The sequence below is a fragment of the Pseudorasbora parva genome, chromosome 7, assembly GCF_024679245.1.
Source record: "Pseudorasbora parva isolate DD20220531a chromosome 7, ASM2467924v1, whole genome shotgun sequence".
NCBI classification, from domain to species: Eukaryota; Metazoa; Chordata; class Actinopteri; order Cypriniformes; family Gobionidae; genus Pseudorasbora; species Pseudorasbora parva.
Window position 1 is genome coordinate 37,038,860 of NC_090178.1, and position 23,253 is coordinate 37,062,112.

The 23,253-nt window shown below is 37.2% G+C and overlaps 1 protein-coding gene across 1 annotated transcript; it reads left to right on the forward strand.

Moving 5' to 3' along the window:
* The first annotated feature begins 5,550 nt into the window (after positions 1 to 5,550).
* LOC137083865 (C-C chemokine receptor type 5-like) lies at positions 5,551 to 9,607 on the forward strand. Its single transcript, XM_067449813.1, has 4 exons — positions 5,551 to 6,191; positions 7,291 to 7,343; positions 7,946 to 8,020; positions 8,105 to 9,607. The coding sequence occupies exons 1-4, from the start codon at positions 6,093 to 6,095 to the stop codon at positions 9,165 to 9,167; spliced, it is 1,290 nt and encodes a 429-aa protein (XP_067305914.1). The 5' UTR covers positions 5,551 to 6,092; the 3' UTR covers positions 9,168 to 9,607.
* Positions 9,608 to 23,253: the final 13,646 nt, after the last annotated feature.

Consider the following 23,253-nt stretch of genomic DNA (forward strand, 5'->3'; position numbering starts at 1 on the left):
GGGCTATGTGTCGACAGATGTAGCTGATGTGGATCCCGTAACCCCTAACTACCTCCTCATGGGGCGGCCTGACTCTTCACTTCCTCAAGTGGTGTACCCTGAGTCTGAGATTCTCAGTCGGAGAAGATGGCGGCACAGTCAGGTGTTAGCTGACCAGTTTTGGACCCATTTCATACGAACTACTTACCTTTCTTGCAGTCAAGGCAGAAATGGGTAAAGGATACAGAGAACTTCACTGTTGGTACAGTGGTGATGGTAATTGACCAAAGGTTACCTCGTGCGTTGTGGCCTGTGGGAAGAGTCACCAAGACCATTAGGAGTGTTGATGGTAACGTTAGGACTGCTTAGGCGCAGGTGGACAAGAGGACCTACACCAGACCAGTGGCCAAGCTCATTGAGCTGCCGGCCATCCTGGATGATGTCTCGACAACAGTTCCGGTGGAGAGTTGAGCCTTTCTAGAAGATAATTCACATCGTGAATTATGGGGCGGCTGTGCAAAAGGCTCAAGTGATGTGGATCGGGCCAGAGCATGTACAGCGAGTGTTCGCTCAGACCACGCCCCTTTTCAAACATGTTGTAACATGTCCTGGCTTGCAGAGAATGTGTCAGTTTAGTTTCACTTTATAAGTTAAGCTTCAGGTTGTGTTCGTGTGCGTCAGTGACCACAAGTAAGTTATAATTATATCACATATATAGATAAGTTAATATAAGTAATTTATGGTTGAGTTTTACAGTCAGTGACAGCCTTTATCTCTGTTGTACTGTATGTGTAGCTTGTATGCTATTTTGTATTGTAGTTTACATTTCAGGATATGTTTAGCACTGTTGATTTAAGTAGCTAGGGAGAGTTATTAGCCTCAATTGTGCTTATGATAGTAAATATCTATGTTTATTCCTTTCCTTTAGAACCATACTTACACTGTAAAGCACCAAAGAGAATAGTGCCTGTGCATCTGTATGTTAAATGATATATATTAAACCCTTCAATGAATATCCCTGCCTTCCGTGTCCTGACTAGACACCCCATATTGGTGACAAATTTCCATAACCAGTAGAGCCCCATTACAACTACTGTAGTAATTAAATATGTGTTTAGTTCTCACCAAAGCTCGCTCTATTTTGCTGTAGATCATTAAACTGTTACACTGCCTTAGAAGTCTGTTGAAATTAGTTTTGTGAGGTACCTTCATGCACAAAACACTGCCTTACACGTCATTGTCTGATGAGGCAGTGAGGCAAAGAGTCAGCTGCCTAGGTTTTCGGACGCAGCACTAATATTAGACTCGGGCGTGTCTCGATGCCTTCCTGCCTTGAAATGTGTCCCCCGAAGGCAGAATTTTGCCAGTTTCGGATGCAGCCAGGGCCGGCCCTGACCAATTTGCTGCCCTAGGCAAGATTTTACCTATAACAGGAAACATTCTGCATTTTTACTTTCTCAAAAAACGTATCCTGTATGATTTATAAGCATTTTGAAAAGTGGGGACCGACCAGCTCACTTTTCAATGAGCCAGTTGAAAAGTGACTACTATCAGCTATGACTATCCTTATTGGGACATTTGGTCCCCACAATGTAATATAAACAAGGACACACACACACACACACACACACACACACACACAAATATATATACAAACATGTGTGTATAAGTATGTCCTCCGCTAAACTATGCATGCTCATGTTTTCACCATGAATTAAACTTTTTAAGAAATTTTTATATTTAGTGTGCATTTTATTTTTTTGTTATTTTAGATAAACCTGTATATAAATATCATTACTAATTTCAGAAAACAAATTTTACAAACGCCATATATCCCCTTAAAATTGCACAACTGAGTAAAAACATTAGGCTATTAAAAAAAAAGATATATGTTTATAAACAATTGATATGATTTTTTTTAATAGATTCTGATCACCCAGAACAGCTGCTTACATAAAGATAAAAATAACTGGAATTAATTAGCAAACATTCATATTTGGATAATGCATTTAGATAAACTGGTCATTCATTTCATCACTTTACCTCTGTCTTTATCCCCTTATTCCTTAATATTCCTGTATCAGAGGGCTTCGATCTTTTTGACACATTGGCCATCCGTCATAAATAATTAGGCAACTTTCACCGTCTGACGCGAGCGAAGAAGCACATTCCTGTCTGTTAGATGCGCGAGAGGCGACGCAAGAACAAATTCCCAACGTTAAACTGATCGCGCGTTCAATATCGAACACATTAAAGCACTCGCTGGGCAGGAGGAGATTGATGCGGGGGTCTGGGAAGAGTCTGGGGATTTGTTTAAGGTTTTTTTTTTTGGTAATATTTCGAATTAATATTAATAAAAAGTAGCAGTAATAAAACCGGAAAAATCACTCATTAGGCATTTGCCTATTCCGCCTATGCCACGGGCCGGCCCTGGATGCAGCCATCATTTCACTTGATTCAATTCATCCGTTCTCAAATATTTTCCATTCCACCTGCACTATCCGTAGGAGACAAGACACTTTAGAAAACGCACATGCGCAAATGATAGTTCTGTTTTGCAACGATTTACAACACTGCACGATCTGTTCCATGCATGTGCATATTTGGACAGCGAGACTTTCATTCACTCACAGCGAAAGAAAATGGAGTTCAGTGGAAGTAAATGGGAAGTTTGCCCTTTACGATGAGACAGAGAGAGAGAGAGAGAGAGAGAGAGAGAGAGAGAGAGAGAGAGAGAGAGAGAGAGAGAGAGAGAAGAAGAAGAGATTTTTTTACTCTTAAATAAAACTTCTCTGTGCACACATGCTTCTTTCAAGTCACTTCCATTGTCAGTTTGAAATACTCTTCTGTAAACAACATTGAAGGGATTATTTTCCTCATTTGGATTATATAGATATATTAGCCTATATAGACCCATACTAATTCAAAATTACTCAACATAAAGGTTAACTATTTTATTTAATATTTATCTTTATATTTAATTACATTTATTAAGATTTTATTTTAATTAAAAAAAAAAAAAAACTACACAACCCGTCTCTGACAATACTACTGACCTCAGAACAAAACACGGCAAGTTAAAGTAAGTTAAGCGGCAAGTAAGTTAAGCCAACTCCGGGGAATTTTTACGTTTATCTTGATCGTTATACCTTTGTGAGTACAGTCTATAGAAAAAAGAAAAAACAACCGAATTGGTGCTTGCAACATGGAGCTATTACAGTTAATGCCAAGAGCCCCCTCTCAGCTAAAACAGCAGCTATGGGGGCATAACTGTAAAGGGTGTATTTGTGCCTCTTAACAGACACAAGAAGCAATTAAAATGTCTGTCCAACATGAACAGGGCCCTCACACGACAACGAGATGTGTTTAGCCACTTAGCCATTGTTTAAATTCACCTTAATAGTGTTTTAGACAGCTAGCTGTAGTCTCGCGCTGAAGTCCCGTGGGAACTCAGTTGTAGCCGGAAAAAAGGCAAATAGTCCAGTTGGGAAGAGCGTTGTGTGAGTAAAGCATGATTATTTTATTACTGCACATCTTTCCTCAAGCCGTTTGTGCCCAAATGGAAGGATAAATAAAGTTTTCATTACCTCCACAGTGGTTCCACCCGTCTTTGACCACAGAATGGGATTTTTCTTCAACCTGCCCCGCTGTGTTGTGTCTGCGTAAGTCAGTCATCCTTGTCAAAGTGTTCGCTGCAATTTTTCACATTCTGTTGCCACAATTCGGAAAGGCACAAACGTGAACCATTTCTTCTTAACTTGTGAGCCCGATTGGATCATCCCTTTATGATGTCCGGTTCACGAATGAATCGTTCTTTATAACCGGTTCTTTTTAGTGAACTGGGCGAACCAGTTCACCAAATTGGACTGAATCATTCTAAACGGTTCGCATCTCAAATCAGCGCTGATCACACAAGTTACTTTAGTTCACTTTCTGACATGAGTGACAGTCCCTCCGAATAGAAATAAACTAATGTCTTGAATTATATGTTCTAACTCCAACCGTTCACTGAGCTGAGACATGTTTTACTGAGAGAACTGATTAACTCACAAGCTGCAGATACTTTTTTCCGGCTACAACTGCGTTCCCACGGGACTTCAGCGCGAGACTACAGCTAGCCGTCTAAAACAGGTGAATTTAAACAATGGCTAAGTGGCTAAACGCATCTCGTTGTCATGTAAGGCCCCTGTTCATGTTGGACAGACATTTTAAGTGATGTTCACAACATAATTTCCGGAGGAGTGAACCCATCTAATCTTTCAATTAGCAACATACACAAACACAAGTTCGAGAGGCGTGAACGCATCTAATCTTTCAATTAGCAACATACACAAACACAAGTTCGAGAGGCGTGAACGCATCTAATCTTTCAATTAGCAACATACACAAACACAAGTTCGAGAGGAGTGAACCCATCTAATCTTTCAATTAGCAACATACACAAACACAAGTTCGAGAGGCGTGAACGCATCTAATCTTTCAATTAGCAACATACACAAACACAAGTTCGAGAGGCGTGAACGCATCTAATCTTTCAATCAACCGCTAAGCATATAAGCAGCCTCCTACCTCTTTCAGGCATCAGTCGTTTTGCTCCCTCCACCTCCCCAACTCCACCAACTTACATTCATGTTTACCTTTCTCTTCTTCCTAGCACTAGTAGTCCCTGGGGGGGTGAATCCAAGCTCGAGTTTGAAGCAGCTCCCTCGAGCCCCTCCACCACAGACAGCAAGCCAAATATGTTTAAACCTTATCAGCTAAAGAGTATATGGGTAAACAAACTCGTGAATTGCATTTTGTGTCTGTTAAGAGGCACAAAGACACCCTTTATGTTTATCCCCCCATAGCTGCCGTTTTAGCTGAGTGGGGGCTCTGGGCATTAACTGTAATAACTCTGCGTTGCAAGCACCAATCCGGTTCTTTTTTTCTTCTATAGACTGTACTCACAAAGGTATAACGATAAAGATAAACTTAAAAATTTGCCGGAGTTGTCCTTTAAGTGTTTCGATTAGTAGGTACCAATGGGTACCGATAGTGTAGGAAAACTGTGATGTTTTCTACTACGTAATTACACTTATGTGTGAAATGGATCGTGCAGTTGGAACGGATTGTGTACCCACAGCGTCCTTCACTCGCATCCTGAAGGGTGGAAAGGCAGGGAAAGGAAGCTAGGAAAGGAAACGAGGATGAGCAAATAAGAATTGGGAAGCACCCTCTCTCCTGTCACAGACCATTGAAGGATGGAGTCCTATTTAGTCTTCAGTTTCATATATTCAGAAACTTGAGGGTGGGCTCTTTTAGGATCTGTAAAGAACCACCTAGCCACTGACAAGAGCACCTTATAGCATCATGGCAGATTATATTATATATATGAGCAAGCACTATTTACAGTAAAATTCTTCTGAAAATGTAAAAATCTGGTTACATTTTGCTACTATTGAGTCTAAGCACACATTCTGCCTCACAGTGAAAATAACCAGAAAGTGGAGTGAACTAACTTTGAGTTAAAATCTTGCAAGGCAAACAAGAACCCGCAAAAAAGTTTCATTCCCTCCATTGGTTTCATGTTTTCTGTTTTAGAGTTACATATTCAAATGGTGTAGATACTTTGTTATGTACTGATAAAAAACTGGAGGATAGAAGTTATATATTATAATTTTTGATTCATCAGTTTATAAAGAGTATTTATGTATCTCTTTTAAAAGCACTTTTAAGTGGTTGGGTGTATAGCATGTGTAAAACCACATGCTAACACTATTGCTCAGCTGTTCTGACTATCTGTGCAATGCTGAGTATGTTTTTTTTCCCCTGGCTGTTTATTGGTTTCGGATTTTTTCCCCTTGTTTTGGAGCCATGAAAACACTATTTATATTGTAATGCTGCACCATTGTTTGTTATTTTTGCATTCAAAAAAAGTATAGTGATTTCCTCTAGACTTGAGGCGAAACATGGTGGGAGCCAATCAAGTCATTGCTATTGCAGTCAATATGAAACTAGTTCTGCAATCTGCAAAGACCCTATACCCCAGTTTACCTATACAGAGGAAGTTTCACAAACCAATACCCTGACAGAGAGAGAGAGAGAGAGAGAGAAAAAAAAATCTATAATAGATCATGCTTTTTGACCGATCTCATACGATAACGATCTTATCTCTCATCTCAACTTCCCTTCTTTGCACGGAGGGTCAGAGGGCAACACCAATTATCACATTTGTGAGTATTCCTGGCAAGCACATTTTTTTATTTGACCTCTTTTTAAAATTAAACGCACAATACTTTGTGTTCACTGTGTTCATTTATTGCTCTGAATATGCTTGAAGAGCACTTTAAATATGAGTCCTAAACCCTACTTTCATTGCAAACACCTGTCGCATCAGTTTGAAATGGAAGAAAGGGTTTTGGTTTCACACTTTTTTATGGTTGGTAAACCAGCTGTTGGAAACATTAAGTGTCACAAAATAAGTCTGAATGTCACAGGTGGTTTGCACCACAGATCGATTCTCATAATGCTCATAGGTAGGTAACACTTTCTGTTACGATAATAAATGATTAATATACTTTATTTATTAAAATGGCTTGGTATGTCAAATGTTCAAAATGCAGACTTAAAAAAAAAAAAGACATGTTTTTATGAAACATTTAAAAGGCTGTAGAGCGTTATATATAAGTGATGTACAAATTAATTTAATTTAATAAAGCGTGCTGACTTATAAAAGAAAGATTCCAAAAAGTTAATCATGTTCTTTATTCATGTTATTCTTTTGATGATTATGATTATAATAAGTGTTGTAAACGGTAACGGTTAATGTTTTACAATAAAGTTCAATCTGTTACCATTAATTCATTCGATATCATGAAATAACAATTCACTTTTTGTCCGTCTGCATTTATTAAACTATAGGATAATGTTAATGTTTGGACTATTGTTCATTGCTAATTTGTGTTGATTTATATTAGATATAAATATATTATATTTACTTGTGATGTAACTTCTTTTATTAAAATACATAGAAATTAGCTAGTACACAAGTTATTTAATGCTGGCTATATTATAGCTAGGTATTATGCAGTATATATAAAAAACAATTTTACCATATAGATGACCATTAAATATCCAATAAATAACTTTACTACTTATTTATATTTAATTTTAATGTTACATAAGGCCTCATATCAATCTCCTGTACAATTTGTCTACTAAAGCTAGTACAGCAATACACCGTTTGGTAATAATTTTGTACTAATGTCTTAAAGATGATCTATTAGCAGCATTATTATGCTAACACTTTCTTTCCCTGTTTGTCTAACACAGACAAAGAACGCCTCTGGTTCTATAATTATGAATTTTACAGCTGCCTTACTGAGGTAAGACCAAACTTCATTACCAAATGTAGTTCAGACAACATTGAGGAAGTGCAGTGAATAAAAATAAATGAATAAATAACACGAATTCAATAATGATTTCTTAATGAAAAGCTCACATTATCATCGAGTTTGCATGAATTTTTCCGGTGTCAATCATACAAAAACAAGCAATTGTTAGAAAAAAACAAACCAGTCATTTTGACGTAAGCAGATCATACAAAAAAATGTATACCTTTAATGGAGAATTTATTAAACCATAACATTTTTGCCATGATTATTTTGGGGGCAGCACATTACGGGACCCATAACTGAGAACAATTCATTTGTTATAAATACCTGATGAGTGCTCAAGTCATATTTATTTATACAGCTCTTTATACAATACAGACTTTTTCAAAGCAGATTCACAGTTTAGTTCACTGTTGATTCAATAGTGTAAATGCTGCAAAGTTCATTCATTTATTAGCAAACTCAGTTCAACGATAAAGCAACTCTAAAGAAGATAAGAGTGTCATTATTCAGCTCAAGTCAGTCCAGTGTTGATTTAGTTTGATGATCATTGAAGATCTATTTGCACTGCGTTTTTTTCTTGTCATGAACAGGACCACTGCACAGCCTCCATGGACAGGGATGGTAACCAACAGCACCATTGATCTATATTATAATGCATCATCCAGGTGAGTTCATGTCACTTTTATTAGTCACAATTCAAGGAGGAGCTCTGATTTGCTTATAGATTCTCCCCCCCTTTCATGTTCAAGTGTGAATGGACTACATGCTGATGTGACAACTACTGAAGACTATAGTGATTACTATGAAAAAACACCTGATGCGTATTCCTGTGTTTATGGAGACCATGGAGCTAGATTCCTTCCTGTGTTATACTCCCTGTTTTTTGTGGTGGGCTTTCTGGGGAACATGCTTGTGGTCTGGGTGATCTTGATGGGTGTGAAGCTGAGAAGCATGACTGACATCTGTCTCCTGAACCTGGCTATAGCTGACCTGCTGCTGGTGTCCTCTCTTCCCTTCCTGGCACACTATGCCAGAGATCAGTGGGTCTTTGGAGGTTTTATGTGCACTATGGTCCTCAGTGTCTACTACATCGGATTCTACAGTGGGATATTCTTTATTGTCCTGATGAGTGTTGATCGATACTTAGCTGTAGTTCACGCTGTGTTTGCCTTGAGAGTCAGAACAAGAAAATATGGGATCTTTGCCAGTTTGGTCATATGGATCATTGCTGTTTTTGCCTCCTTTCCTGAGTTAACGTACCTCAAAACCATATATGTGAACAATCAAACTTTGTGTGCACATGATTCCACACATGATCAAAAGTCTCTTCATAATTCCAAGATAATTGGTATCTTTAAAAGGAACATCCTCGGTTTAATTCTCCCTCTTATTGTTATTGGATTTTGTTACTCAATGATTCTAATCAAACTCATGACAGTTCGCTCATCCAGGAGGCAGGCCGTACGTCTTGTCATCGTTGTGATGGTGGTCTTTTTCTGCTGTTGGGTTCCATACAATGTTGCATCTTTTGTGAAAGCCTTAGAGCTGAATGAACTCATAACACCGTCCTGTGACAGCAGTAAGACAATCGGTCTGAGTCTGCAGATCACAGAAGCTCTGGCTTACTCACACAGCTGCCTGAATCCCATTATATATGTGTTTGTGGGAGAGAAATTTAGGAGGCATCTAGTCAGACTCTTATACAGGACTCCCTTCAGTAGACTGCAGATCATGAAGAGTTATATTACACAGGCAACAGGTTCTGTTTATTCACAGACCACTAGTGTGGAAGAGAGATCTGCTGCAATGTGAATGGAACATTAACTAGATTCTTACATGAAGTAAGGATTTACTTTGAGAGAGAGAGAGAGAGAGAGAGAGAGAGAGAGAGAGAGAGAGAGAGAGAGAGAGAGAGAGAGAGAGAGAGAGAGAGAGAGAGAGAGAGAGAGAGAGAGAGAGAGAGAGAGAGAGAGAGAGAGAGAGAGAGAGAGAGAGAGAGAGAGAGAGATTTAAAGTAGAGTTTAAATTCCAGAACATTTCAAAGCAAATATGGTCATACAATGTCATGGACAAGCCTCGTTGTGTTATTTGCGCATATTTTGTAAATGTTTGTATTTATCTTTTTTAGATTTTATTCAGAACTGTTGGTGATTTCTAGCAACTGCATGACTTTTATATGTTACATTTACGCATACATTTATTTTACTGTTACTGTTTTTTCTTTACTGATACTGTAATTAAATTAATTATATTTTGTTAGAATAAATACCTTTTTAAAAGATGTATATGTGTGTGGCTGATGATTCTACACTGGTGAGAACAGAAACAAGGTCCATAAGTAACACTTTACTTAGGCGTCAAAAACCGAAGCATGGTCAAGTGCCTTCCGCGTCACAATTAAGACGCTAAAGGTGCCCCAAGGCGTCATGTTTCGACGCGCTGAGTGTTCCATTCATTTCAGTGAGAAACCTTTGGCGTCATACACAGACAGGGTATTAGTAATGTTATCGTCATGGTGAAATTGTATTAGTTTATAATTTTGTCATTATGACATTTTGGGAGTGTGTTTTTCAATTTAATCAGCAAGCATAATTTTATTTACATTTATTTTATTTACGCTATTTAGACATGCTTAACATGTAACCCAACCCCATCCCTAAACCTACCCATTTGTGTGAACATGATATAAAACACAGGATATAACATACTACTGCATCCACGAGTTATTCAAAAAAGTTAAATAATCCAAGTTTTTCGAGGCCAAATGATTGATTTGTATGAAGAAAATCCCCAAAAGCGATCAGCATCTCCATCCGCAGAAGATCATCAACAAACACATCAAATTTCAAATATTGGCGCCCGTTACGTTAGATTTCATAGTAAAATTGCATTGGCTCTCGTATGTCTTGTGACCAACTGCGTCATTACGTCAGCATTGATTGTAAAATGTCATTGGCTCTCGTGTGTCTTGTGACCGGTTGCGTCATGCTCAGGAGTCTTTTGAATTATTTGAATGAGATATGAATGAGTTCGTTCACGGGGCAGCGGGATCATCATTTCAGCGATTAAAACATGAAGATCGACTCTGTTCTTAACATGAAGATATAGTATCACTTCAGAAGACTTGGAATGCAACATGAGTTAATACTTTTAGACTCCTTTGGTCAGTTTTTGCAATAAATACTTGTGACTGTACATTTATTTGCCTGTTATGTGTTTTATATTGTTTAGATATGGGTAGGTTTAGGGTAGGAGTGGAGTTAGTTGCTCCAAACTATAAAAGTAGCCTTTAAATATTAATAAAATCATGTCTGCTTTTATAAACGCAAATAATGAAATGCGTCTGTTTATGATGCCAAAGGTTTATCATTGTAATGAATGGAGCACCCAGCGCGTCGCAAAATGACGCCCAGGGGCACCTTTAGCGTCTTTATTGTGACGCGGAAGGCACTTGACCATGCTTCGGATTTTGACGCCTTGGGAGTGAGAACGGGTTGCAATACATGCACTGAATAATATCAACTAACAACGAGAAATGCATTTGTTACGTTATTCATTCATCTTTGTTAATGATACACTGTAAAAACTAATTCAGGTCCCAATTAAAAATTTTCTAGTGACTGATCACATCTAAATTTTTCAAATTTTTTTAAAAAATACAGCTGTTCATGGTTTGTTCATGTTAGTTTACAGTGCATAAACTAATGTTAACAACACAGTAAAAAACAATTCCTATAAAGTGTACAGTAAAAAAACGGGCAGCTGTGGTTGACAGAACTTAACCGTAAGAAAAAAAAAAAAGTCACGTTTTAGGTTTTACGGGACAGCACCATATAATTTAAAGGGGTGATGAATTGAGAAATCAACTTTTCCTTGCGCTTTTGATATATAAACAGTCATGATAATATAAGGTCATCCTGTAAGTTTCAGAGATGAAAATGTCCTTGTTAGTCAAAGAAAAGCTTTTATAGACAACAGGCCCAGAAAACCACTGTGAGCTTCATTCTTACGTCATCGCACGATGAAACACGCACCTCTACAGAACGTGTAATTCAGTAGCCCCACCAACACCGACTCATGGAGCTGTTCTGATCACTAGCCAGCAGCAATAAACATGTGGAAGAAGATAGCAAGATATTGTGGAAGAACACAGTCGAGGGATAAGCTTCCTTCGAATCAGGGCTGGACTGGTAATCTGGCATACTGGGCATTTGCCCGGTGGGCCAACGCTCTTTGGGGCTGGGATAGTGTTTAATTTTTTTATATTTTTTTTAAATAAAATAAAAAAATAAATAAATTTGTACCACTGACAACCTGCAGCGACAGCGGCCCATTGGTTTGTCTTCTGAATTGACAAGCCAAAGCGAGAGAGACCTCCCCTCCATATTAGGCGCTTTTTTCTATTTTTTTGTTTATTATTTGAGCGCATGAAACTGCAAAAGGCGAATATCCGCACAGCCCAGCCGCTGACGAATGTACGCTGCGTTTAAATACTGCTCTATGAACGGCACTTTGACTTATTTTGTTTTATACAATCGTGTGATATGGAAACATAACAGTTCTGTGGTGAATCAGCTGAAAACAGCCGCGAGCATGAATTCATGACGAGGTAAAGTGGAAAACGGCAATACACACAAACATTTCACTTTAGCAGAACCACAACTTACTCTGCAGCTACTAACAGCGAAGAAATATGGTGTTTTGGAAGAAACATTTATTAAAAATGTTGCTATATTACTTAAATTAATATTGCAGAATATAAATCACTTTTATAGAAGGCTGTTTTCATATTTTATACAGGTGTTTACATTTTTTTTTACTTACAAATATAATAGTTTATTATATATATATGTTGTATATAGTTTTGGAAACCATTTAGCCATATAATGAGGAGCAAGGTTTTTACAGTCTATGTTTTTTACCCTGTGACTATCATGATCTTACATTGAAATGAAACTGGCCTACAGTTAAACTATAGTCTATAAAACAGCTTTAAAGTCTGGATCCCATGAATTAAGGACAAAGCTTTTTTTTCCTCTTTAAAAGTTTTATTAACTTTTTAAAATAGATTTAATTAAATTTAATTGCCTCATGAAAGATAGATATCAGTGTCTTACTTAAATGATGTGTTAACTCTTTAAAAATATGATTGTTCAACCCAAAAATGTGATCATTACCCTAATGTCATTCCAAACCTAAATAAATTTATTTATGTGTAGCATAAAATAAAATGATTTGAGTCTGTTTTTTTGTTTATACAATATTCAATGGTAGCCCAACCAAAATGGCTTGGTTGCCAACATTCTTCAAAACATCTTATTTTGTATTTCACTGAAGTCATACAGGTTTGGAAGGACATGAGAGTGAGTAAATGACAATGACAGCATTTAAAAGCAGTACATTTACTGCATCCTAGCTCAAAATCATCAGTGCTTTACTCCAAGGGCATTTCTGTGTGACAAAAAAAAGCAATATTAAGTTTATCTGCATTTGCAGCAAATTCAATAATATCTATCATCATTTGTCCTTGTCCTAGTTTTATTTATACGCCAATTTAAGGCCCCAACCCCAGCAAAAACATTCACGGGGAACTCATGGGCCGGATGGGCTGGGTATGCCAGAGCCGAATTTTAGCCCCAGTCCAGCCCTGCTTCGGATCGTAATATTAGGAATGTGTGATACTTCATTTATTTTTTAATGAAGATAAAGACAAGTTGCAGTTGCCACTTTCAAAATAATCTCTCCCTCATGTGAATTGAACTGACAGGAGCTAGATATGAAAGCCCCAAGTCTCCATTTCGGCACGCCCATCAAAACCAATGCGTTCAGAAGCCTCAAAACCAGTGTAGAAAAGAGCCTATTACTTATGATGTTTTTGAATGTAAAAACCAGACGAATGTCATTAGTTGACCTCCGTCGACAGTATAAAATAATTGAAAAAGCCAGTTCATGTCACCTTTAAAGGTTTATAATGTAATAATCATGATTAAAACTTTTATTTTACAGTTTATAGGTGTATAATTGAAAGGTTTATACATTTAATTTAATTTTACAATAAAATACCGTTAAAGTTTTTCAAAAAGAACAAGGTACTGTGTAATTTACAGTGATAAACCGTAAATTAACATTCCCAGAATTCCCTGTGATTTCACATCGCATTTGATGCATTTTCTTTTAATAAACTATGTTTCTTCTTTTAGTTATTAGTTTTTTTCCAGTTATGTACATTAGGGTTTTATGTTACATCTAATGTTGTTAAATTAATGTTTATTGCATTTTTATTTATTTAATTTGTGTTACCATGATGGTGTTTGGTGTTTAGTGTTTGTGTGAATGACTATATATTGGTATCAGTCTCCTAAAAGCGGCTTGTGATGAGCTTTGATTCATCATGTGATTCTCATCACCACTGGGATTGGTGGTTGTCAGTATATATCAAAGGTACAAAACAGAATTTCAATAAGTTGGTAATTTAACATTATTTCAGTTAATGAAATATTTTTTTTACCGTAATTGTATGATAGTATACTGTGTAGACATACTCATTACAATATAAATGTTTAAATTATATGGTTTTGAACTGTAAAATAATTTTTTTTAACTGTTTTTTTTTTTTTTTTTTTACCGTAAATTTGACTAGGATTTTTTTTTTTTACAAGATTTTAATAAAGTATTAGTAAATGTTGAAATGAACATTAACAAAGACAAATGAAATCTTTATACGTGCAGTTCATTATTAGTTCATGTTAATAATGTAGTTAACATCTCGGTTACGTATGTAACCCTCGTTCCCTGAAGGAAGGGAATGGAGACGTTACGTCAGTACTGACGAAATGAGGGATTCTCCCCCATTTCGTCAGTACCGACGTAACTCGTAGTGTAATGACTGTAAGGGAGCTAAAGTTAATTGACCTTATTGTTAAGTGTTACCAGTATTTTTACCAGTATTAAATCACAAGAAAGAACACGTAAGCTTTGTGATGTTAGCTTTGTGACAAAAATAATGTGATGGGATGGCCAACTTTGTGAATCAAAATACCTGCACTCAATGTACTTGCACTCTTTACAGCAAAAGACAAATTTAGTTATAATATCTATAGCAAAATCCATCACAAAAACAGCCCCAAACTCGTCTAGAGCTAAGGCGTTAGAAACTGGGTCATAGCCTCAACCACAGACCCCAGCCACTACTCTTTCAAAGCATGATTCAAAATGTTTCTCCCACGATGAGCAGACTTAATGTGGACTACATAGATTGTCATCACAGTGGTCATTATGATTCAGTCTGATATCCCCAGATCGGCCATTCTAATGTAATTATGTGCAGAGGTTCTCATATCTGACCAGTTTGGGTGATTAGGTCTTCACTATCCAGTCAAAACATCATGTGATAGAAATCATTTACTCTCAAGACATAAGGTACTGACACCTTCTGAGGGACTATCCCTGCTAACATAATGAAACCTGTACTTAGTGTTTTTGCTCTTTGCAAGTTTGGAATTTTTTTTTACAAGAATTACGTACAATACAGGTAAAAGTGAACACACATAGTGCTCAAACACAATGGCTATGGCATTTACATTGGACATTACAAGTCGTATTTATGAGAGAACATTAACATTGAACCCCCATATATATATATATATATATATATATATATATACAGAGAGAGAGAGAGAGAGAGAGAGAGAGAGAGAGAGAGAGAGAGAGAGAGAGAGAGAGAGTAGGTCATATGCAGATGATAAATGCTTGTGTCTGATTGCAGTGACTGGAAGACATCAAGAAAGACATTTTTTTAAAATATAATCTGAGCTCAAAGATAGTTATCAAGGGCTGCTGAATGAGGGAGGACCCATGTGCAGAATGAACAATAAATCACACTTTATTAACAAGACTTAAGATAGCACAACAAGAAATTGACAAGGAGTAAGTACAAACAGCAGGGCAGGGACAGATGCCACAATGACAGCACTGCAAGAAATTAAAAATAAATAAAATAAAACAACAACAACAACAAAAACCTTTCCTTACATAGTATTTTTGTCTTGATTCTAGTCCAAATATCAAATGTATGTACTAGACAAGCAAAAGTAATTGGCTTGCTTTGGGAAAAAATAACTCAACATTAAGAGAGTTTTGCTTAAAATAAGAAAAATAATCTGCCAGTGGTGTAAGCAAAAAAATCTTAAACCAAGATTATTTTTCTTACGCCACTGGCAGATTATTTTTGCTTATTTTAAGAAAAAAAACTCTTAATTTTTTGTTATTTTTTCCCCAAAACAAGACAATAATTTTAACTTGTTTAGTAAATAATCAAGTCCTCTGCTTATGATTATTAATTCATCCTTGACATTAGGATATGTACCGAAAACTTTTAAATTGGCTATAATTAAACCACTTATTAAAAAACCGCAACTTGATCCTAAAGAATTAGTCAATTACAGGCCAATCTCGAATCTACCGTTTCTATCAAAAATACTAGAAAAGGCCGTGTCTTCACAATTATGTTCCTTTTTAGAAAGAAATGGTATATGTGAGGATTTCCAGTCAGGATTTAGACCGTATCATAGCACTGAGACTGCTCTAATTAGAGTTACAAATGATTTACTCTTATCATCTGATCGTGGTTGTATCTCTCTATTAGTGTTACTCGATCTTAGCGCTGCATTTGATACTATCGATCACAATATTCTTCTGAATAGAATCAAAAATTATGTTTGCATTAGTGGAACTGCTTTGGCATGGTTTAAATCGTACTTATCTGACCGTTATCAGTTTGTAGCAGTAAATGAAGAGATGTCACACCGATCACAAGTTCAGTATGGGGTACCGCAAGGCTCTGTGTTAGGACCGTTGCTTTTCACCCTGTATATGCTACCACTGGGAGATATCATTAGGAAACATGGCGTTAGTTTTCATTGTTATGCTGACGATACTCAGCTCTATATTTCTTCACGCCCTGACGAAACTTACCAATTCACAAGATTAACGGAATGCATAGCTGATATAAAAAATTGGATGAATAGTAATTTCCTGCAACTTAATTCAGATAAAACTGAATTTTTAATTATTGGACAGAAAAGCTCCACAAGTAGTAACCGAGAATACTGTCTAACACTTGATGACTGCTCTGTCAAGCCCTCGTCGTCAGTGAGGAACCTGGGTGTGCTCTTTGATACCAATCTTTCATTTGAAAGCCACGTTTCTAGCATCTGTAATACCGCATTCTATCATCTTAAAAATATATCTAAATTACGGCACATGCTTTCAATGCAAAATGCTGAACAGTTAGTACATGCGTTCATGAGCTCAAGGCTAGATTATTGTAATGCTCTACTGGGTGGTTGCCCTGCTCGCTTAATAAACAAACTCCAGCTGGTCCAAAATGCAGCAGCTCGAGTTCTTACTAGAACCAGGAAGTATGATCATATTAGTCCAGTTCTGTCAACACTGCACTGACTCCCTATTAAACATCGCATACATTTTAAAATCTTGCTTATTACTTAAACTAAATAGTTTAGCTGCCCAGTACTTAAGCGAGCTCTTAACACATTATACTCCATCACGTCAATTGTGGTCTCAAAACTCTGACCAGTTGATAATGCCTAGAATATCTAAATCAACTACAGGCGGTCGATCCTTTTCCTATTTAGCTCCTAAACTGTGGAATAGTCTTCCTAGCATTGTTCGGGAAGCAGACACACTCTGTCAGTTTAAATCTAGACTAAAAACACATCTCTTTACTATGGCATACACATAGAACATTTTTAACTTTCATTATTCAATTCAATTGACTGATTGTTAGGCTGCATTAACTAGGTCAGCCGGAACCGGGAACATTTCCCATAACACCTGATGTACTAGTTACATCATAAAAAGAGTGGCATCTACGCTAATGTTAGTCTCTCTGTTTATCCCGAGGTTTATCCCGGATCCGGGCCGTGTCCGGATTGGATAGTGGACCTGCGCTTGGACATGACCAACGCATCCTGGAGTGTCTGCTGAGACCGTGTCAATTGGTGTCTCCTTTGAATTTTTGTGTCTTACCGGCACGCCATGCTCAAAAAACCAACACACCATCCTAAATAACCTGTCTCTTGCGTGATACCCTGAAATTTTGAATATTCCGATCTAATATGATTTCTGACCTGTAAGGTTGCCAGAATAATGATCATACACGGTGTGTTAATAGGCCAGAGGAGAACTGGCACCCCGACTGAGTCTGGTTTCTCCCAAAGGTTTATTTTTCTCCATCATGCCCCGATGGAGTTTTGGTTCCTTGCCACTGTCACCTTTGGCTTGGCTTGCTCAGTTGGGGACACTAAAATTATTATCAAAGTTAAACTAATTATACAAATAAAATGTACGATTTAGGTTTTAATTAATTCTATAAACTATAATACAGATCTGCCAATATTGTCGCTATATGATGAATTTAAATAAGATGATAACATCACTGTTTTCTCCAGAACGAGAAACAACCACTGAGACCAGTCCAGGGAGACAGCTAACTTGAGGACAGCCTGGGAGGCAACACCAGGCAGGTCGATGGTGGAAAAATCCAGGCAGGAATACCAGGAACTTGAGGCTTGATGTTTTGGCTGTCAGGCAGTTGGAGACAGTGGCCAGGGAAATCTCTGGACACAGGGCAGGAACCAACACAAGACACACACAAGACAAAACTCTAGAAAAGACAACAAGAGATAACAGACAAACTAACAACTATGACTAAAGAAAAGAAAACCTAAATAACTGGAGCTAGCAAAAGATGAAAAATAAATGACTGAACTAAAAAATAAAAAGGGGAAAAAATAAGACTGCATTCTTTCAGGAAACTAGAGAGAAATCAAATAAAAAGTAAGCTATCATAAACAAGAAAACAAAACAATAAGGCTAGGGAAAACTACATCAAAAATAAAGACTAGAACTAGACAAGGGTAAAAATACAGGAACAAATAAACAAATTATCACAATTGATAATCTCAGAAAGGAAAACTAAATCTAGCAATGACTGACAAAGTGAAGAGGGAAGGAGCGCAATATAAATGGATCAGCACATGAGGATCAGTTGAGCACAGGGGCGTGGAAACAGCAAACAAGGAGGCAGGGCAAGAAGAACACATGGCAAACACAAAGAAAGACAGCCATGTGCTTAGACACAACACAAACATAGAAACATTAAATAAAGACAACACAGACAGGGCAGAACCCTGGGAATATAGTGTGATTAATGGGTACTTGAGCTCAATAGGTATGTTTACCATACATTTTGTAATTTTTTTCAAAGAGATATATCTATCAATTTCAGGCAAGATAGTATGATAAAAGACATTGTTTAGTTTTTTTCATTGCAAAATGTTGCCTTATTCACCTCCAGTCATTAATGACAGTTTGCTCCCTAGGCAGACATCATGGACTCTGAGATGGGTTGAGTCTCCAAGGACAACAAAAACATAGTACAAAAAGAGTCAAATGAGGCAATTAGATGTTCAGATGTGGTAACTGTGGCAGTGAATGCACCACAAACACACACAGAAACAGCAGATACAGTATGTGCCATGGAAGCCTCAAATGTCTCACCTTTACCCACACTGTAAAATTTACAGTAACTTACTGGCAACAATTAGCCAGTAAGTTACTGTGAATACGTTTTACAGTAAGGATACTGTACTTCCATTTACAGTATTTTATTTATATACTGTAGATTTCACAGCCATTTTTTACAGTGCACAGACATTCTAGACCAGGGATGACTTATCCTGCTCCTGAAAGACCACTGCCCTGCAAAGTTTCGCTCAAACCCCAATTAAACACAATTAAACCAGCTAATCTAGGTCTAACGCATAATAGAAACTTGCAGGTTTGTGTGTTTGAGGAAACCTGGAGCTAAATTCTGCAGGACAGTGGACCTCCAGGATCGACTTTGGATACCCCTGTTCTATGGATGGAAACATTGCTTCTGATCTACAACACCTCCATCACATAGAGTTGTTCAGCCTTCGGAAAACAAAGTGTATCCGTTAACAATGGTTTAAATCTATTTTATGGCTCCCCTTTAAGAGATTCATGGGCTCACTTGGGTCCCAAATCTGTGCTAATAATGGGGCTGGGGTCGGCTACACACAATAACCTTATGGTGATCACATGGCTGATCACACTGAAGGGGTGTGTGGTGAAACCACAGTGGGTGAAAATTTGGTCCCATTTATGAATTTCTTTAAAGATTTTAGTGGATTAAATAATGATCTAATATGCAAAACATTTAATTTATGATTTAACTTTTTTAACTTTAGTGTGAAATGTTGCTGTTTGAGCATAAAAAACATTTGCAAAGTTCAGACGCTCAACATTTAATGCAAAGAGAGATATTTATTTACTTAACTTAAGAGGAAGTTGTTGTAGTACAGCACTTTTGGGAGTTCACTCAAGCTGTCGCGTCTGTCTTTTCATATTTATTGCAATAGACGTAACACAGATGCAATAGCATCCCATAAAAGCAAGATGACAACCTAAGTTATAATCATATTTAAACCAAACTACTGTATATCTTCATGCAGCATATATTCTCTGGCTCTGAAGGCAACACCAGCGATTATCATGACAGAATATGCTAATCAAAGACTTGAAGATAGTTAACTCTAGCCTAGAAATCTAGACGCACCCTAGCGGCAGCAAATCTAATTTGCCGTGAGTGTCGTCTAGCAACTCTCAATTCACTTCTGAGTTGTAAACGCCAAACTCTGGTCAGGCCAATCACATCGTGTATAGAGTCGGTGGGTGGGGCTCAACATAATGACGGCCGAGTTGTGCTTGCGTGCTTCTAGTAAACACAGAAACTGGCAAACGGTGGTCTTTCGAATCAGCTTTGACCGCGACTCTGGAAGACTTGGAGTTAAGCTTTTCTGTGAGAAAAGAACAAAGAACGGCACTGAGGTCATTCTTAAAAAGGGAAGATGTGTTCGGAGTTTAGCCGAATGGATACGGCGAAAGTTTAATCTGTCAACGAGCTCTGCTTCACCTTCGTTGCTCTGGGTGGTTGTAGCGCTATCCAATTGCGTGCACGCCATGCAGAGGGAGTTTGACAGACAACCGTTTATCCCGCCCCTCGGATTGAGCCCTGTCAATGGTGGGTTTACAGACCAAACATCTTGATGTGGGTCTGGCTTGTCAGGCTAAGTTAACTCCGCATGAGCTATAGAAATTAATCAACCAACCATTCAGAAACGTCCTATTGCATTCTACATGTTTTCACTTCTTCTTGAGTCTCTTCATCATTTTTCAAGGCTAAGCGAGCAGCTCATTTGCATTTAAAGGGACACACACACAAACTTAAAGTCTTTTCAACTGTAAAGAAACTTTCATGAATGTGTTAATCACATTTACCCCCCCCCCACCCTTTTGTTTTTACTTCAATATAAAACCTTTTGAATGAATCAGGATGAAAAGCTCTTATTCCTGGGCCTGTACAGACATTATACCTAACGAGAACAGAAAAATAAAAAAATTAAAAATAATCTTAATATAACATATAAAATTAATAATATTCGGCTGATCAAATGTGCCAACAGCATAACACGTATTCTAAAGCAGTGCTTCTAATTTTCATTCTTTATGCTGTTTAGCTGTGGTAGTTCATCTGGCTTCGTTATTAATTCTTGCGTCTGCCGTTACTGAATTCCAAAATCTTTCAAAAATGTATCCAAATATAAAAACAACAGTAAAACTTGGTTAATATAAAATGGAATATACATATCTTACCTTGATAGAGAGTTTATATCCCTGAGTGACGGCCATTTATTTATTTTCGAATGAGAAGGCGAGATTTACGGGAAGGCACACACACAACCTGTCCTCCAAAAAAATACAACTCTATAAGTGTTTTTTCAAGCACCTTATTACAACCTATATTTACGTTTTAAAGTCATGTGCCCTCTAGCTGACGTAAAAATAATGACAGTGTCGCGTTACGTCTGACATCATGAAATGACGTATGACTATCGCTACCAATCAAAATGCGTGTTCATTTTAATGCAATGTGTGTTGCATGGGTGTGTTTTACCACCATTTGTCCCATTTCCATTTAACAAAAATATTGTTTTTAATTTATAACTACACCCACCCCATCCCTAAACCCACCCCGTGATTTATAGTGCATACACACTTTATGAGCATGTTCCCTGGAATTGAACTCACGATTGCATGATCACATATTTTTGTTGTATGTGCAATGCTTTACCAACTGAGCTATGCAAAACCTGAAATATTAAGCAGATCAAAGGGAAAAATGCTTTAAAATGAAAGTGTCCTGCTGTCAATAGGAGGAAAACTTTAGAAAACGCTCATCTGCATCGTACTTAATTAATTAAAATAGTTTAAGTAAAAAATTTAAAAATGGTCAAATGGGTCGTATTTCAAGGAAGTGACAAACAACCTATGTAGGCGTATTGGTTGGAGGACATGTTGCACACACACCAACCATTTTGGCTCATGAGGAAGGTGTTGTGAGTGCGTTCCCTTTGAGTACTTTTTTTTTTAGATACACATGAATAAAAAGTCAAGGATCAAGGATCATGGATTATATTATTAAATAATCATATAAACTAATTAAATACTTAAAATTTAACTGGGTGAAAATGTTTTTGTACATATGGCAGTATATATATATATATATATATATATATATATATATATATATATATATATATATATATATATATATATATATATATATATATATATATATATATATATATATGTGAGGCTCCCATATGGGCCACATTTAGGCTCTATTATGGGCTATATATAAAGCCCAAATGTGGCCCATATGAGAGCCTCAAATAAACAATAATGGGCAACCTAACTGGGGTCCTTATTCAGCCCATTAAAGTGCCCACTCTGACCCCATGCCCTAATTACTTACAAATCCTGAAAGTTCTGTGAGTTTTTGGAACTGAAAGTTGAGATTATCTCTTTACTTATCTGTAAACTTACCAGGTCTGTTTTATAAGCTGCTTTCTGGACTAGTCCCGGAACAGCATGGATCTGACACAAACAGCTTACATGTAGGCACACACACAAGGGCTGCAACATCACTGACACATACCCAAGAGACACAAACCAAGCCTTAAATAATCTGGTACTATTCTCATTGGCTGCCCCTCATGAAAATTAACCAGTGGTGAGGAGGAGCTTAAGCTACCCTACCACATTTTGTACCAATGACTTAGATGATCTATTTGCAGCATTACTATGCTAACTTCTGCTCCCTGTTTGCCTAACAAAGTATGGGAATGCATCTGGTTCTCTGATTATGAATTCTACAGCTGCCTTACTGAGGTAAGACCAATCATTATCTTCAAATAGTTCAAACAACATCATTTAAACAGTGAGACTGAAAGCAAAACCTAGGATAGAATTTTCATAAAGGATCACATTAATCAATCAAGACATAATACGTATCGTTTCCTTTCTTTTTAATATCGGGCAGTACAGGACGGAAGCCACGACAGAGAGCAATTAATACCTCATGATTTTGTTCTAATAAAGTCAAATGTATGCATATAGCACTTTATATAATACAGTGTTTCAATGCAGATTCACAGTAATAAAAATAAAGGGTTGCAAAGTAGCAGAGTTAGTGCTGAATACAGAGTAAACAGACTTTAGCCATAAAATTGAACAGAAATAAGCTCATGGGCATGTCAAAACACCTCCAGGGTCCTGAAACCAGCTCAGGGCTCAGAGGGTTAATAGTGAATTTAATACATTTACAGCTGTGAAGTAACTCTGAAGAATAATGTCATTATTCAGCTCAAATCAGTTCAGTGTTGATGATACATACGTTCATTGAAGATCCAATTGCACCGCTAAGTTTCTTTGCCTTTTTGTCATGAACAGG